The sequence below is a fragment of the Pholis gunnellus genome (assembly GCF_910591455.1).
Source record: "Pholis gunnellus genome assembly, chromosome: 16".
NCBI lineage: Eukaryota > Metazoa > Chordata > Actinopteri > Perciformes > Pholidae > Pholis > Pholis gunnellus.
In genome coordinates this window covers 1,658,587-1,677,652 of record NC_136543.1, presented here as the reverse complement: position 1 = coordinate 1,677,652, position 19,066 = coordinate 1,658,587, and the positions used below count along the sequence as shown (strand labels likewise).

At 41.7% G+C, this 19,066-nt stretch overlaps 1 protein-coding gene across 1 annotated transcript in view; it reads right to left on the bottom strand.

Moving 5' to 3' along the window:
• Window positions 1-18,801, bottom strand: part of thsd7aa (thrombospondin, type I, domain containing 7Aa) — a gene marked incomplete at both ends in the record, with an annotated part of 135,233 nt that extends 116,432 nt beyond the window's left edge. The window contains one exon of the mRNA XM_079175485.1: window positions 18,648-18,801. Within this exon, the coding sequence (XP_079031611.1) occupies window positions 18,648-18,801 (154 nt within the window). The remainder of the gene's footprint in view (window positions 1-18,647) is intronic.
• Between the last annotated feature and the right edge of the window lie 265 nt (window positions 18,802-19,066).

Genomic DNA, 19,066 nt, shown 5'->3' with positions numbered 1-19,066 from the left:
AAGACATGAAGTCAAGACCACCAACACTCAACCTATGCTATAAGGTCAGATTTGGGAGCTACATGGTATACATACACACACACAATTGTGTGACTTGTATGAATTTGAAGTAACCAAAGTCTCACAATAACAGAAATAACTAAGCAATGAAGACGGCAGACGACAAGCAGATCCCTTGTTCTGTGAGGCAAAATGACTGTTATTTTTAATGGAGTTTGGTGTCTTTGATGAGAGCATAGATTCAACAGCTTCAGTGTAACTGGAACAGATTTTTTAAGTTTGTCTTTCTTTTAGGTGTTTAAAATAGGTTTTGCTGCAGCCCCTGTCCACAGCAGTATGTTGCTTTGCTCCCCTGCAGGGACTCCTGTCAGTTTGTCCAGACTGGGGGCATTCCAACCACCATCTACTGTACGCAATACACTGACTACGGATACGCTCTTCATGCAACCCCACTTCAAAACTATCCCTTCACTATGTTTGCCTATAATTTAAAGACCATCTGTATCCTAATTATACATTGAATTTTATGTTCAGGTGATAAAAGTAAATGAGCATTTGTGCCTGAGGAAGAGAAGTGCTGGCTGACAGCTTTGTTTTTGCACATATTGTTCCTGTTAATATTTCAATTATAGATGCAGTTGTCAAAGATCTGCTGTGATTGTCTCGCTCTGCATACATTCACACATACCTCGAGCATTCTGTACACAATGCACCCGGGTGTGTTTACTATTGAACAGGAACTTGTGTTTACAAAGTTCTTGCTGGTTTTAATGACAAGACTGAGCTCTCCGCAATCACATCACAACTCTGTCCATTGATGAAGGTCAAAGGCACAGTTTGCTAAATCTGACCCACTGGAGAGGGGCAGAGCTCCCTGACCCAGTTAGACGAGAACACTCGATAAGCCTGGTCACTCTCTGCAGCTGCAGTACAATTTACACAAATGTATTTAATAACAGATGGGCATTTAGCAAAGCTGACTCCAACCAATTTGATCATGTCACTCCCTGTGGTGTTTGTAGGCTAACTGAGGCTCAGCTAGACATTTAAAACCAGTCAACATCCTGTTTAGAGATAGGGCTGGTTTTGGCCTAGTTTTAGGAATAACGTTGAGGTTTCTCAACACAGAAAGACAGAAGTCTCCAGGACTATGTAAGAATACTGTGGCAGGGTCCCCATGGTGCTCAATGTGGGTCACCTGCCCTGAAATAAAAACAACCCCCACTAAATAAGACTTCAAACACCTGAAATGTACCATTAATTGTCAGACAAAATAACAACGGCTCCAGTTCACACAGCAAATACCATGTATGCAATGAGCATGGCTGCTGTTTATGCTTTTATTGACTGATAAACAAGTATGTGGGAGAAATGAGATAGAGTTGTATTACTGCCAGTAGCTATGCATACTTAACTTTTGTCATTGTGATCATTGCTATGGAGATCGCCATTCTTTTTTCAGGAAACAAGTCGAAACCAGTTAGTCTTTGACTGCACTGTTTCCATGAGAGAATAATGCATTCAAACATAGGATTCAACTTGCCAGAGCCATATGGAGGAGTAGGGTGGAGCTAAGGTTTTGTTGAAAATTCTAAACTACAGCATCTGATGCAGATGTGCATCCAGTATACTCTCGTCTTGCATCTTCAATTCTGGTAGTGAAAGAATGTTTTTGAATGAAGATTTAATCCTCCACCCTATAGCACTACAAAAACCAAAACTGCAGAATGTTCACATAAAGATTGACCAAATAAGGCTGCCAGGGGCCCTTCTTACACTCACTTTCACGACTCATATGAGACATGCCAGATTATAATGTGGCAGCCAATGCCACCCTCTTCTCCTTAACAGAACCCAGCAGAAAACTGAGCAAACAAGAAACGGCTACATTTTCTGAGGAAATTGTATATGTGCACTGATACAATGCATCCATATAATGGAAACGTCAACCTTTCATCTCAGTTAGCCGATCTGATGGGCTATCAGTGAATGGTGTGAATATGTGGCACTGCTGTGACACAGTGCCAGTACATATTTTAAATGATGACTTGGGACCACATTCAGACGGGAGAGTGTGTCTCTTCCTTTTAGTTTTACTACTAGAGGATAATTTATGAGCAGGTTAGTGTGTCTCCTTAGACCGTGAAAAAGAAAGCTCACTTGCTGGGCTCTGGCTGTGTTTTGACTTCAGTGACCTCCTCAGGGCCTCATTAGACCGAGGATGACTGTGTTTGCGTCTTACAGTGAGCCGCTGGCTCCGAGACCTGATGAATAATACAATGATGACTGCGGTTAAAGTGCTGCTATTTATGCGAATTTCGATAGTGTTTGCTGGAATACAGAGGAAATACTTCACATCTCATAGCATATATATTTCCATCTGTCTCTCCGTTTCTCACTCTCAACTAAACTAATTGAATCCAATTCAAAACAAGATTAGAAGTCTGAACCCCCTGGAGGTTGCAATACAGTATTCATGACACACCACATCACTAAAGTGTTGGCTAGTACGAGAAATACTGTACCTAGAGTTTTGCTCTTAATGGGGAATGTGCACAGTTTGCACTGATGGTGGCACGGAGGAAAGCTCATGTGGTCAAATAATCAGAAGAGGCGGTCCCCTTGGGAGTATAAAGGTAAATGAAAGAGTTTGTCCTGATGGTGGAAAGGGTTCAACCTATTGCTCCTTTCTAAATAGTTACGGTAGTCTCTTTAAACATTAGTTAATCCTCTCTGGACCATGAATATCCACCGCAGATTTAAAGAGAGTGAAAAAGAGTCAAAAATCAGAAGGATTCATCTCCATGGAAGTTTGAGCATTCTTACCAAAACTTAACAATTGGCCAATTCATAGTTATTTTACCTTAAAATAACTGGGTAAGATTTAGTGGCATCTTTTGGTATGATTATTCTTTTTATATATATATAATTTAAAAAAACTAATAAATTCAGAAAAGGTTAATCATTTATTAAAAATGTTGATATCACTAAATATTATTTCTAAAGGAGCAACATTAATGTTTAGAACTGCAAAGTCTCTATATAAAGTCATTAATAACTCTGGAAACAAATGTCAATGAAATAAATACCATTCCTAAGTGAAGTTTATATGAAGAGTGAAGAACACAAACGTCATTCCTCCTCCGTCCTCCCTTTGCTGATTCACTTCCTGCAGGTACCGCTGGTAGAGGGGGAGGGGCTGCTTCGTCTCAGCTACCAGAGAAGTTTACAAGAACAAACTAAACTAAGTATCTAGAACACAGATTTTGTTTAAGCTTGTTTGTAAAAAAAAAAAAAAAATGCGGACTCCATGGACGGACTCCTCTGTACATGACTTCTTCTGAGCTAAATAAGACATAACGATTAGTTTCAGGTGATTATACACTATTGAAAACATAGTTTTGAATATTGTATTCCAATATATTCTGCCAATAACTACGATAATTACTCATTGTTCCTTTAAAGAGTTGCATTACTGTTTACAAAAAATTATTGCAATGTAATAATAATTAGACTTGTGTCTTGAGTGCCATATGGGAACTTTTGGCAAATGAGGGAATATCGAGAATATCCAAAGAGAATTTCATGGAAATCCAGCAAATGTTTTTTGTCTTTTCACGGACCAAAGTGTTCGTTAAGGTAGGCAGGGATGCCCTTCAGTCCTACTGTAAGCCTTTATTGGCAAAATATAGCCATATTAATGAACAGAATGCTAACATATTTCCTCTCACTTTATCTGACATGTTGGCAGGATAAAATATATTGTTCTACTAAATAAATACATTTTAAATTTCCTCTCCATGGCAATGGGATATTTACTGTGGCCATCAAATCAAAATGTTTTACTCCTCTCTTACTCTTTTTCTGTGCGTGTTTGTGCTCCATCCTATTTGGCTAGCTACACAGTTGTGACTGCCAGAGGTGAATCTCTGCCTGAGTCAGCTCTTTGGCTATTTATATCACATCACACAGAATTAAAATAGTACTAGTATCCACCACATCAGTGGATGTGTCTGTCACTAAGGTTCTGCCAGCACAGCCTCATAGTGTAGAGATATTATTCAGAGTAACACTAATGTGTCCAAGTCTGATGGCCCGCAACTACATGACACTGTCATCAAATTATATCATGTGGCTGAGCTCCATTACCACTAAATAAGACACTGCGGCTTGCCCCCATCAACCCAAATTCAATTATGGTGGTTGACACACAAGAGGTCACAATGGAAACTTCAAAAATTAAATTCCAAACTGTCCAACAGAGAGAGTTGGCCAGTACACTCTTTTGGTTTTTGGATATAGAAAGTGTAACTTTGACACCATGAGACCGTATCTCCCATTTAGGTTGAGGGCTTATGGTCTGAATGAATGAATTTATTTTCATTTAAAATTGAAAATAAAGTTGAAGACTGAATTATCCAATATAAACAGGAAGTAGATTACTAGCTTAGTTAATTACAGAGTAATAAAGTAGTCTTGCTTGATACTTTGCTCTGCTGGTGACTGAAGTCTCTGCCGTTCTGGAGATTAATCAATGTTTAGTTCCTTTATAGTTTATGTGTGTGGACTTCACAATAGTTAAGAAACAATAAGAAAAGGAAAGTCCTCAGTTTTGTGTCCATCCTCCTCAAAGCCGCTAACCGTGACTTCAGACGTCCGCTCCGTAGGGCTGATAACGCCGCTGGATACGCCGCCAAAATAAAAAATGTTTTAGTAGTTTGTGAACTAATTTGAAAACGATCTCCGTCCACACTGCGTTTCAGCATCGTTTTCGTTTTAAAATTCCAAACTCCACTCCAGTAATAGTGTGGATGTAGCCTCAGGGAGCCGCAACAGAGGGGCTGAAGAGCCGCATGCTGCTCCGGAGCCGCGGGTTGCCGACCCCTGCACCAACAGATACCCAATGCTGCTGCTGCAACGTATGTGATTCCACTAACAGATCCCCCCGTTCTATTTGACAGATCATCAAGTGCTGCTACTGCTGCTGCTGCGCTGAACGCGATACCACATGACAGAATAAAGTTACCAGCATGTGAGGTCACGAGGACTATGATGCAATGACTGGGGTTACGAGAGGACGAAATGCAATATATGTAAATAACCTTTATTTAACTAAGAAGACACACACTGAGATTAAACCTCTTTTATGGTGAGACCTAGCCAAGACAGCATCAAATAACAGCATCCGACACATCACAGGAAAATAGTATGAGGATGCATTAGACTATTATACATTGACAGTGACCCACTTACCAGAGTATGATAGATTGGAGGAATTGGTAGAAAGCTATAAATAGTAGTTATCTAGAAGAACGCAATGAATAACAAACAAATGAATGAATAAGTAGAATACATCAGCAGGAGGCCATCTTGCGATGGAATCGCACCGCTACAATGCCAAATCAGGCCGGGGTGTAAAGTAAGCTGGGCACAAGTCGCAGGAATACACCGTTACACAATGGAAGAGAGTTCTCGTTACGCTAACTGAGCATGCTTATTGTGGTTTGTGATGTGGTCAGCAATGACCAGGGCACTTTGCTTGAATGAGGCCGGCGTGATCTTTCTTACGGACTACATGATCTGCGCTGCTATGGATAACTGAGCATGTCATGAATGACCGTTCCTTTTGGCAACAAGTACTCCCTGTGTTTGATTGAAAATCAAACCAGAAAACTTATTATACTTCAAGGTGTACTCAAGTTGAAAGTCCCAAACTGGTATTAACATAACGTAAGTGCCTTAGGATGGAGACGGCTACAGGTACGGATGAGAACCTTGCAAGTTGTTCATTTTTAACATGACAATTTCTTCAAGTTTCTCAGTGAGCCTGTAACACAGCAAACACTGGCTATTCTAATACCCTTAGGAAACAGAGAGGTTAAATATGTCCTGACAGCGTGTGTCTCTAATATCCCTGCTTCAAACGAGCCTTATGGATACCCTTGTTGTAGAGGTAGGTTAATTGAGGCCCGCCGCTTTTAAAGAATTTACGGTAATGGTTCTCCCATTGAACATGGGATGCCAAGAGAATGAAACAATGTTACGGTTTGGACAGCACCTAAAACTATTGACAGCAGTTTGACCATATTCATCTGATTGAGAGGACGGTCTGGTTGTGACACGCTGATGAATGTCTTTACCTTGATTGTTGAGCAGCTTGAAGTGGAATAAATGTGCAGCGCATGAAGCCGCAGCCACGAGGAGACACTGCATGGTGCTGATCAGGTTGTTACCTGCACAGAGTGACCTGGAGTAACCGGTGAGATTCCCGTCAGGGAAAACGAGAGGAAGAACATGTTTTCTCTTCTGCTGATGAACTGGACGTCAGCTTGCTCCCAAAAAACAAGACTGGAAAAAGGTAATGTGGACGTTGGCCAATCATGTCGGATCGTTATGAAAACACAGAGACACTGGGCTGATGGAGAGCGAGTGTAACAGCAACCTGAACATCATGGAGGGGTGTGTAACAGCAGCATGAACGTGCTGAAGTTAGAGAGACAATCATATTTAAAAGAGACAGCAGCAAGATGATAGGCTAACCATGTCATTGTTTTGTTGTGCTATTGGATAAAAGAGACCAGCTGATCTAAACAGCTGATATCATGATTGACAGCCTTGAACAATGACAGCAAGGAAATAATGAGTGAGCATGTGTGAGGAGTGATTGGCAGATTTATGAGAAATAAACTACGGGCTTAGGCATGCAAGAGTATAGTCTTCCTGACTGAACTTACGATAGAGCTTCATATCGACTGTCTATTGTCTGGTCGCGGAAAGATGGATGAACTAAGACTTCAGGCGATGAATGTTGGATCGGTGAATGTTGAGCCCACATCTTTATAGAGACCTGACTCCATTATGGTATCCCAGATCAAGCTGCACTTGAAGGGGCGGACAGCAGCACAGAGCGCAGGACTGGTGGGACTAAAGGAGGTGGACTCTGTGTTTACATCAATGATGCTTGGTGCTCAAACACAGTCAAAGGTGATGGAGAATGTTTTCCTGATAAATATCTAATGTTAAGATGTCGGCCATATTATCTGCACAGAAAATTGTTGTTCTTTACATTCCTACTAATACAAATTTAAGAAATGCACTACAGGAATGTAGTATGTTTTGTTTGTCATGTTTTTCTTGTGTTGCAGATGGGCTACAGCTGAATTTCATTGTGTATCCATGTGTTGTATAATGAAAATAAATGATCCTTGGATCCTTGAGGTGAGGTTTAGCTGAGGGTGAGCGCAAATAGAGGATGTCATGGAGAGGAAAAAGCAGGTTGATGAAAAGCTCATTATGCTGCTTAGGCCAATCCCTAAGCACGTTTCCCAGGGCTAATCAAGCCGCATAGGGAGCATGGATAAGTCAGAGGGAAACAAGGGTTTATCTGAGAGCAGGAAGACATCGCTAATCACTGTAATGTGGTTACTTGGACTGCTATTGTTCTGGACCACTAGCTGCACCAACACACAAACAGTTGCTTGGCATTCAACAGTGCTGCCTCTTGTCCATCACTAGATGCTCCACACACCTCCATTCTTATCTCTGTCTTTTCATGACTAGGTCTGCCATTTTATGGTGAAGACAACACAATACTGTGTATTGATGGGTGATACATGATGGATTTGTTTGGAGACCAATGACTCTGAAGACTAATTACAGAGATTATAGTGACTGAAAATCAAGGCAATAGGACACCAAACTGGACATACATTATTACTCTCTACATTCAACCCTGTACTCATTGGACTTACACCATCCAAAAAGAATTGCTTACTGGAACGGGCAGGGACAGCCTATAGTACGTTTGTTGCTCCAAATTCTGGACAGGTTTATAAGCTCAGTGTACACACGGTACAAACAAATCAGGTAGCTTGCAGCAGCGGCTCATCAGATAGTGTGTCCCATATTCCTGATTTCTTTTTGTACATTTCAATTTGTTTTAATAAAATAAAAGTCACCATGAAGAGCTGGTTGTCTTTTTTTTCTTTCCTATTGTTATATTTGCCAAGTTAGCAGTGTGCCTCAAGGTATGGCAATGTTGGTCTTTCAATCAATCTTTGGTCCAGTCTGAAAAATCTGTTGGGTTGTCACTGAATTTGGTTCATGGTCTTCAAAGGATTGAATCTTAAAGACTCTGGTGATCTCCGGACTTGTATTCTACCACAAATAGTTCTGTTATCCTATGAAATATCTTAAAATTTGCTCGCTGGATTGGCATAAAATGTGCATGACATGGTTCCCAGAGGAAGTATCCTAAGGACTTTGGTGATTTCCTGAATCTAGTGCCACCAGCAAATCGACATATGATTGAAATGTCTTAAAAACTTGATGGATTACTATAACATTTGGGACAGCCATTCATGTTCGCCACCGGATGTCTTTTTATTGCTCTCGTGGTGTCTTTTTGGGCCTCAGCAGGCAGCTGTTCTTAGTGATAAAGCTCTAAAAACCCACTGTAGCTGCACTTTGTGTTTACCAAAAGAAATGCGTGGGGTTTGCGATTCAGTCCCTGATTACATTATCAAAGAAAATCTTTCGATCCCTCTTGCAACCAACAACTGATATGTGATTTGCTGTCAGCAGTGCCTAAGAGTAGTAAAGTTGATCCATCTGTCCATCCAATACTTTGGTTCAAAGCAAGATATCGTCACTGGCCAGATTACTATGAGATTTGATGCGTATGTTCATGGTCCCTACAGGATAACCCCCAACGATTATGGTTATTGCGTCCACCGCCACATTCAGGCCAAAATTTACCCATGACAAGGTATCATGACAAGGTATCCCAAAGATTGATTTCAGAGATTGTAGCGACTGAATATCAAGGAAATAGACGGCCAAACTGTACCTGGCATTACTTGTAGTGGGAAATTCAGTTCAGACCATTATTTATGTCAAGTTATGTTGTTAACATGTGCACTTTCCCCACTTGAGAAGGATCGATAAGTCTACCCGAAGGATTCTAACTGGATTTCACTCAATGACCAAACAACTTTTCTTTTTCCTCCTTTTATTTTGGTAGGTTCAGCATAGTAGTTTGTTCAATCACTAAGCCACTTAGTGTAGCGTCTTGTAGTGTAGGTAAAAAACCTTTTAAATAGGAAAAAATACACAGAACACAAAACCCATATTCAATATACAAATTAATGTAAACAGGCAAAGCATTCATGATGGTTTAAGTAATAAAGCACCAGTGCCACATTCTATAATCTAAACATGTTCTGATATATATAAAAACACACAGAGGTAATTCTCACTGCTGCCATAATTTAACACCAGGTAATATATTATACTTCATTTCAGCACAATTAGTGATCAAAAGTGAACCAGGATGTACTTATTATACCATCAGCAAATAATTAAAACTCTTAAACTATCACCATTTACCATGCGTCCCCCATCATATGATTTACAACCAGATAGAAAACATTACCGGACAATCGATCATAAACAAAGCACGATATCGTAGACGAAAGGGTTAAATTATCGCCATATGTATACGCTACAGATCCCCGTGGCGTAATGTTAATGCTCGTGCAAACCGACTAGTGACGGCAGTGATCTTCACGTCAGCTACAAAGTCTCTCAGTTGTTTGGAAAGTTCAGCTCTCTTACCGGCTGCCTCTCCGGACTTTTAGACTCGACAGTAGTGCACAGTCATATCGCAGATCTCCATACCATGCGATCTCTTTTGGTGCGGTGTTTGTCCGATTCCGGACCGTATTTACTGCGACACGCTATGTCACTGCATGTCTGCTTATCTAGACTTCTAGCCAGATTGGTTCCGCCCTGTTTCTTTCCCAAATAGTCAGATTGTCAGTATTAATTACTTTACAAACTGCTTTATTTATTACTTTATTTACAATTAGCTTAAATCTTTTTCAGTTCTTTATATTTCTTCTATTTACATAAAAGAAAAACCCTGTTTGACTTGACAATTTATATACCACAAAATGTGCTGTGTCTGTTCATGGTCCCAAGGGGATGATCCAGAAAGATGTTGTTGATTCCTCTGGCCAATCAAAGCATGGCATTGACCAGGCTCTGACAACTATGCAGCTCTGCTCCATAGACTCTTTTATCATTTCAGATCTTCTTCCTTTTTAGGCTGGTTCTGTGAATTTGGAGCTAGAAAATATTTCTATGTAAAAACCTGTGGAGCTATGATTAACAGAGTATGTTAGCACATCATTAACCAGTGTTAGCACATCTATACACTAGCTACTGAACGCACACTGAATAAATGCACATACTGCTTTTACTGTTTAAAGATTGTAACAGTGAATAAAGACTTACTTCTATCTTTATCTTTTCAGCCTGTTTTTATTCTTGAAACAGTTTGACATCCTGGATATATCCTTCAAAGGCATATTGTAGACCCTTCTCTCTGCTTTTCTCTGAAATAGCTTTTTCGTTTTTCAAAAGTGTGATATTTATGCAGCAAGTGCACTTAGTGCATGGTAGCTCCGACAGTTTGACCGAGTAGCAGTCTCTGGTGGGGCTTAACGCAGGGTAAATTTACCCAAGACCACTACGATCCATGACAAGGTACTTAAAAACTAATGGCCACATTTTTTTATAAATTTGCTATGGATATTCATGATTCCAGAGCATGGCTCTTATTTCTTTCTTCCAGACTGTTTCTTTAGTTCCATCGATAGGGCAGATAGTTCCCCTTGTATACAGCAGATTTCAACAACTAACCGATTTTGTTCAAATTTGCTGAGCAAAATTAATGCCCCCCAGAGGATGAACCCTGTTTATTTGAAATCCCTCTAGCGCATCCTCATGACCGACTTTTCAGTTTTAACCCCACACCGTGAAAAACACCAATTATAGCCGTTCTTTAACTTAGACTCTGTTATTGGTCTGCTTAACACTTTCATATCGGGGATGTAATGAACAAAGCGGCCTCTAAGGGCTGCCAGCCACTCTCATGACATTTAATTGTGTCACCTGGCCAGTGTCAACCCCATACATCTGTAAAACCATTTATCAGTCAAACCTGAGTGTGTTTTTTGTCTGCACTGGCCTCTTGTCAGTTAACGGACAAAGTGGCTGACATGCAGTGGAGTCGCACCCGGATCGAACAAACCTCGCTTATGTAATTACTCAGCCTCCCTGTGTCCACTGCCTGCAGGTGAGATACTGACAGCAACACTCCTCCCCCACTGTCAACCCTCTCACTAAGAGTAATGAGGCACACAGCACACACATGCACACACTCAGCGCAAAGCCCATCCTTATGTGTGTGTGTGTGTGTGAATGGGTGTTGCTGTAGCTATTTGTGTGGGTGAGAAATAAAGTAAATAGCATAATGTAGCAAGGAGGTGGATGCGAGACGACATGTCATTCAGCTTTTGTGAGGGCGTTGAAATGCTAAACTATCGGATTATAAATGATTTTTTTACTTGTCAAGTAAGAAAAAGTGTGTTAATGTTCATGGGATTACAGGGATGATTAGAGACAGTAGCAGACTGAGATAATGACAACGACACAGCACTGAGTTCAGTGGAGCGCTGGTGTGTATTGTGCACCTGTGTGTGTGTGTGTGTGTGTGTGTGTGTGTGTGTGAGTGTGAGATACACACAAACCTCTCCTCCACCTGGGATGGCCTGCCAGGCACAATTGAACAGCTGGATGCAGCTTTTTCAAGCCCACACAGAATAATGGCTGTAATTTGGCACTTGATGAATCCCAGAGAAAACAGAAATAATTTCACCCGCTTCCATTATGCCTTGATGGCGCTCCTCCAGCTCCTTCTGCACGGCCAATCTCACACTCAAGTGTCTGCTCAACACAAAAAACGCCTCTTAATCACTTGTGAACATCCATATGTTTTTATTGAAAGGGGTTCTCAACATCAAAAGCGCTAAAAAAAAAAAAGAAAACAGGTTTTCACCCCTCGAAGCTGCACATGCTGCGACGTACATCGAGTTCCATCAATACAGTCGGACATTTCAGGAAACACGGTTGTTTGCTACCACAGTAAAATCAGAAGATTAATCGATTTTACGAGTTGTATGACATTATTATTATCTAAAGTGGCAAGCTAGTCACTGATACATCCAAGACTCATGGGTTTTAATCAAAGTTAGGAAAATGACAACCTCATAGTAAGGATCAACAGTTTTGAAATAACAGTGGTGGGAGAAGTCTTCAAACATTTAGCTGAAATGAAAGTCATACTGCACTGGGAAAAACAGCAAGATTATTGGAAGATAAAACCAAAGAAACCACTGCGGACTGTTGGTAGGACATGGGATGTGAACAGCAGTCACTGTGTCTGTATTTGTTTCTGTGATCTAAGACTTACGTGTATAAATCATGACAGTATGACGTATCTCCATGATCACTGCGTTACTTTCGTCCCGCGTTACTTCTGTGCTGGTTCTAGTAAGAAAGACTATTTAGGCCACTTGACATATTATGGCCTTGTAAATTTGTTAAAGTTAGCAAACATTTGTCTGCTCACATCAGCAAACACAGAGCAACATTAGCATAGGCTACATTTGAAGTCATATTTCAGGCGACCTGGCCAATATTCACTCTCCATTTAGCTCGGTTTTGTTTTCCACTAATACTGAGAAAAAAAACATTTGGCTCTTTAGTTGTTAAACACTCCACACTTCCTGTTCACAAACTAGTTGCTAACTTTGTCTGTCTGACACATGGTTGTGGGTAGGTAACATACAGTGGTACTGTAAGAGCCTTTTCACCAAAAATGAGAGGTGAGAATGAACAAAACATCAAAATGTGGTCCAGAGACCAAAGCAAAACGCTATTAGATATGTTTTTAAAGTCTGCCGAGTTGGTTATAATCCTCTTTGAGTCAGTGCATGTCATATTACACTCAGTGATTTGTTCATATAAAAAATATTATTGCCGTACCACATAGTTTGAAGCGTTGAAGCTTCATTCATAAATTAACATTCAAATTCAACATTTAGTTTTTTTTGTGTTTAAAGCTGGTATTTCTGCCAATAAAAGAATAGGCTACACTAATGGAGCTCAAGCGCAAGTTCAGTCAGGAAGACACTCACTCGTAATCTCCGTCTCTCCTCTCCTTGGAATTACTCTATCAGCTGATTGGGGGCGTGCACTTTTAACTATCCAACCAGATTCGGCACAGTTTCCTTAAGCCAATCATATCTGTGCGATCAGCTTTAAAAGTGTTCTCTCTGCTGCTGTCAGTTGTCATTTCAGCGTTAAGCAGACGCGACCCTCCTCCACCCCAGCCTCCTCCAGTCAGCATCACAGTCAGGCTCCTGATTCATCATCAGATTGCAGCAACTCCCTTCACCACCACCACCAGTCTGGACTCCAGGGGGGATTAGGCCTATTGGACCGCAGTACCCCTACCCTCGGTGATAGTACTTCATGATGGAGTCCAATCGCCAAAGACTTTGCACTTTTCATATTTGCATGTGTAATAAATCATTGCTAAACTATAAAACAAGTCTCTCCTGATTGAACTATCATTAGTAATATGCTATTTGTAGAAGTGGATTCTAGTGCTGGCTGTGTAATAGTGATGCCAGTGGGTTGGAAGGGTTTGGGTAAGCTAACAAAGAAATATCACAAGTTACAGCGGGCGGGTGAAAAAATAGCATAATTCAAAATAACTTTCATAATAAGAGTTCATAATAACTGAGTTGTATTCATTAAAGAAAGTTGATTCAACAAAATAAAGATTAATTAATTTAATCTGATGAATTGCTTTATTGAAACTGGGGAATATCATTATTATTTTTTTTGATGATGACATCATAAACCTTAATTGAAGCTTAAAATTTAAAAAGATAACATTTGTTACAGCCCTTGAAAATATTGATCCGTTCAGCTTTAAATATACACATAACTGTCACCTTGAGTATCGGTATCACTGTCACCTTTAAAAACCTAAATCAGTCGACCTCCACTTCACCAGGAGCTTATTATATTTACTGGTGTAAATGGCTGAATTAAGCACTTGACACTTGATCTGCAGAAGCTGCCGTATTTCACCCTCCACACCCGCCTCCTTTTCACTGTCGATACCCTCTGGAGACCCCTCTCAGCCCTGAGGTTAAAGGTCGCTTTGAGAGAGGGAGAGGGTGGTGACGGTGTGTTGGGGCAGGGGGGGATGCTATGGGGACATCGGAGGAAGAACAAAGAGTGGGTCATGTGATTTGAGGTGAAGCCTCTTCTTTCTTTTGTGCACCACATGGACATGAGCATCTGCGGCAGAGGGCCTGAACAGAGCCGCACGCTGCATGAGGACAATACAGAGACACTGTGTTGTTCTTTGTGTGTGTGCGCTTTAAACAGGCCTAAATAGCCTCCATTCATTAGGTCTTTCTGAAGCTGGCTGGGTCTTTACAGGGGAACTGCCCCACTAATTACCATCAGTCGTTGCTCCAGCTTGTTTGACTCTGCAAAGACTTTTGTTGTCCTGCACTGTACCAAGAAGTGTCAAGCCTTGTGGTGTTCACTGGGCGTGGTGGTGGTGATGGGTAGAGGCTTGCCGTGAAATGATCAATAAGGGCACCCTGGACGTATACAGCACCATAACCTGTTTTTTAAGGCAACTGTGATTTCTCAGCCTTTGAATGCCAGTCATCCAAAAATAATTATTTTCTATATCCATTGCAGGAGGACAGGAGTGGTCCACAATGAGGTACTAACCTTTTTACACAAGACAAGACACTGAGAACTTTGATTTTGAGGTTCAAATTGGAGTTGAATGTCTTGACTTGTCTTGTCCAAAATGAAAGTTTTGAGGACAAATTAATTTGCAATGCAATCGATTGCAATCGTAATGCAAGCGAGGCTGGGGAAGTCAACCTGAACAAAAATGGTGTCATTATTGTATCACCTTATTATATTTATTTTATATTTCTATCATAATAATAAATTAAAGCAAACTCAGGCATATGTCTACAGAGCAAGGCTGGATATGTTACATTGTTTCATCTGCACACAAAAGATGTGAAGCTGCCTCAGGAAATTCATTCCCTGTGCTGTTTAAAGTGGATTTAAAAGAAATGTCTTTGCAATACATTAACAGTAAGTACAGCAGATTAAAGCTGAAGCTTGACGTTGATCTGTACACGGTGGTTGTTCAGTGAGAGTTTACAACAGATTATTTCTCTCCAATAGGATATACGTAGCTCTGGGGTTTGTTCATGGACTGGTCGCCTGGTTGCTCGTGTTTCTAGATTCAATGTCGCCATGTCCACTTCTTAGTGAGATGTGTTTCTCCATAGCTCTGTGATGTTGTGATTAAATATGATTTACAGGCATATTCCTATTTATCAATATTCTAGTTTCACCTTGTGATCTTTACTTTACATGTTGAAATGTTGCACCAATGTTTGAACTGGCCATGTTCTCTGCACCAGTGACACTCAACTACTGGCCCCGGTTGCAGTGCCGGACACCGCAGAGTTGGCGTCTGGGGTGTAAAGATATGATGTGACAAGGAGCAATCAACCACCCGCCATCCACCTCAGCCGCCACCTGCTGCCAGCATGAGAGTTGAGGGGAAATGCACATTCAGTTCAACAGCCGCTCATCATTTTTGCTGAGGATTAAACTGAGTATCCACCCTCTGTCCATCAGCAGTGAACACTGACATTCTCCACCACATCTTTCAAAGTATTTCGCCACTGTGTCAGCCCCTCCCCACAAGAGACTGGACATACCCTCCTCTTGCTGCTGGTATCCATCATTAATGCCATAAAGATTAGCAGTGAATATGACCTCATTTGTCATTGAGTGATGAGTTTATTTCATCAGGCATTCAAACACTATCTTTACTATTACATGAGTTGTGTGTCAAAGACAGACAAAGTCCTCCCGCTAGGAACTGAGGTAGCATTAGCAATGTCAATTTTGGTCAAATATTTCCATTATAAAAATGAGGGTCATTCCAAAGACTTGTGTAGTACACTATCCGGACACTTTCCCAAAAGTCTAGAGGTCACAACAGACGACTAAACTGAAAAACATCTCTTATGCTGCGAAATTGAAAATATCAAAATGCTTGGACTAATACAAAATAAAACGAGTTGGTTCCACCTTGACTATATGTCAATGTGAATGCCAAATACTTGCTCTGTGCTCATCTTAAATCTGTTCAACGTACTAAAATGTGATGTGGAAAGAAGAAGCTTTCAGTTGTCTACTGAAACTTACTCGCAGAGTACTGATTTCATTTGCAATAAACTCTATTTATCCAAAAAATGAAAAATTCAACAAACAAAGATACTCCATTCTCCAGTCGAGCTGACAGTGAGACAAAACGCCAGAGATCAACCTGCAATCTCCTCTCAGAGAGGAACAGGCATTTAATCCCCCCACCTTCTGTCCGTGGCTTCTGCGCTCCAAACAGAGACAATACCAGCAGGTCCGCTGCCAAAAGACACTACACACAGTGTCAGATCACACATCGCTACAAAATCCCATACATGTAGGTAGTGTAGAGCATTAATGTGACTCACATGACTTATTGTTTGTTTCATTTAACATTTTGGGCTTGGTTACAGATCAGCCTTGGTAGTAGTCCACAGGGGATGATTAAATGCATTAAATACTAATATTTCCTTAAAGCATTTAGTGAAAGCGCACTCTTTCCTTTGGCACTTCCGCACATATTGCTGGGAACAGCAGTCTCTGGAGAACCCAAACCCCCGCTTTACTCAGTGGAGTAACCTATTTGAAGCCACTGGGCTAATTCCAGCCGCCCATCTGTACCAGGGGTGTGGGTTAAGCCAAGTATTCACTGCAAACATAGTACACCTCCTTTTCTAAGGAGTCAACAGACATCATCTGTGCTCCTGCACCCAGACAGGAGGTGCTGAGGTGCAGGAAAAAGCCTCATGCGCTGTTTTGTTGAGCACATGCGGAAGGATTGGGGCTCCAGGAGGAAATATCACGTCAAAGACAAGAACACACAAAACGTTCAAAAATGGTTCACTACCATTCATCTCAGCAGTCCGGTCAGCTAGCCAAACTAGCATCAAGTGCCGGCTCACTTAAGCCAAGAGGAGACGCACACACACACGTCTGTATCGTATGTAGGTTAACTTTGTCTGGCCAATCTGCTCTGTTTCTCTCCCCATAATCTGCTCCCCTGCCTTAACACGGTGGGTGGTAGAGCACATAATACCCGAGGATTTCCATTCCTTTACAGAGTGTGAGCAAAGCAGCTGGTAAACAACACTAATGGCAAGAGGGCAACAAATCATCATCTGAGGTAAAACAACAGAGAATGTAAAGAGAGTTTGACCTATTTGTATTTGTAAAGTTATTTTGAAATTGAGGTGCCTGTGCCAAATGAATTATAAATGTAGGTTCTAAAGCTAACAAGCTCTCAGTGTCCCTCTGTTTGCTTAACCAATGCTGTACAATTAAACAGAAGCATCAAAAGCAGACTATTGTCAGTGTCCACCCACACAGGTATTTCTCCAATCAAATTACAACACAAACATCCTCGACAGTTCAATGACTTCTTTCTTGTTACAACTTTGCCCAAACAAAACAAACTGAATATGCTGGTGGACTATAAAAGCACTCTGGTAATTACATCATGCACATTCTGGATATCACAAACACAGATTATTAACCCGTAGAGATTACATTTTTGACTCCACCCAAAGTCACCATTGATCCCATCCCAGGCTGAGCTGCAGTGTCAGGATCCCAGTGAAACCAGTACATTGATCCGGCGAAACAGAGAGAGATTAGGCAGAAGTGAAAGAAAACATTGATCTCTAGCTGCATCCAAAGGGCACCCCTGTCCCAATGGGTGCGGGGGGTTCACCCCCACACTCCGGCTCCCATCACTCCTCCCACTCCTTCACTCTGCTCGCTTTGCTATGCATCAGCATTGTGTCCTTCTGACCATGTGCTGCTCTCTTGCAGTGCAAAAGCCTCGACGAATGAGAGGCACCACCCAAAGCAGCAGCAGCGAGGAGCCTTGTATTGTACTGCACAGCTGCCTACGCTGTAAAGCTACTGTATTCACAACAAGCTGCATCTGCGCTAAAATACTGCTGCATGTACTACGGAGTGTACAGCATGCTTTATTTCCCCCTCAGGAAAGATGCAGCTACAGTGCACACATCATTTCTCATCAATTGCACTATATGTCAAGCTGTGATAAATGAGTCAATAGAAACGCAGGGCAGCCGAGGAGTCCCAGCTGCCTCGGTCCAGAACAGGGCAAGCGCAGCCAAAAGACAGCCAGCGCATGCACGCTCCTCTAACCCCCCAGTCTGGGGGCAAAGAGACATTCACCTCAGGGACTGCAGTAAATATGTTACCACACTAAACAGTAGCAAGATGGCTCCAATGCATCAACCTCTGCCACATGTATGTCTGCAAAAGAAGAGGCGTCGGAAAGAAACTTTTGCTCTAAATGAAGGTCCCCTGCATTTGAAAGATGAAATAATAAAAAAGTGAAGACTACAATAAAATGGAAATAAAGACACCAAAACCATAAAGAAGAACACTTGGAGCAAGTTCACCAGCTTTACTGCACGCTGCTATACGCTGCACAAGCATTTATTGCAAGAGTAGTAGTAGGTGGGACATCCATACAGCGACTCGGCCTCTCCAGGACCTCCCCCAGGTGGTGAAATAGTAAAGACGGTGGACCGTACCTGTTTGCCAGATGTACAGGGGTTTAGTTTCCACTGCGGTTTGGGCATCCATCTCCCAGATGGAGAGGAAAAGCAGCGCTATCCTCCAGAGAGAGGGGAGCTGTGCCTCTGTCGAGACCCCCAGCGTCCCCACAGCTCTGCTGGCCAGCACCATGGCCACCGCACAGCAAGTACTGTAGCTCCCAATGCAGTCAAGGGGGGAAAAAAACAAGCCTGGCCCGAGGTAGGAGGCTAGACTGAAGTGTGTGTGTTTTCTGCTTCTGCTTTGTCCACACCAGTGCGTTCGAGAAGAAGTAATCCCAGGCAAAGGCGTTCTCCTCGTCCGTTCTCTTTCTCTTTCTCTGTTGGATCCTTAATGAGCGAGAACAGGGTCTGGCAGTAATAAAACAGGGAACAATAGATCCCTAAGCCCAGCCTGC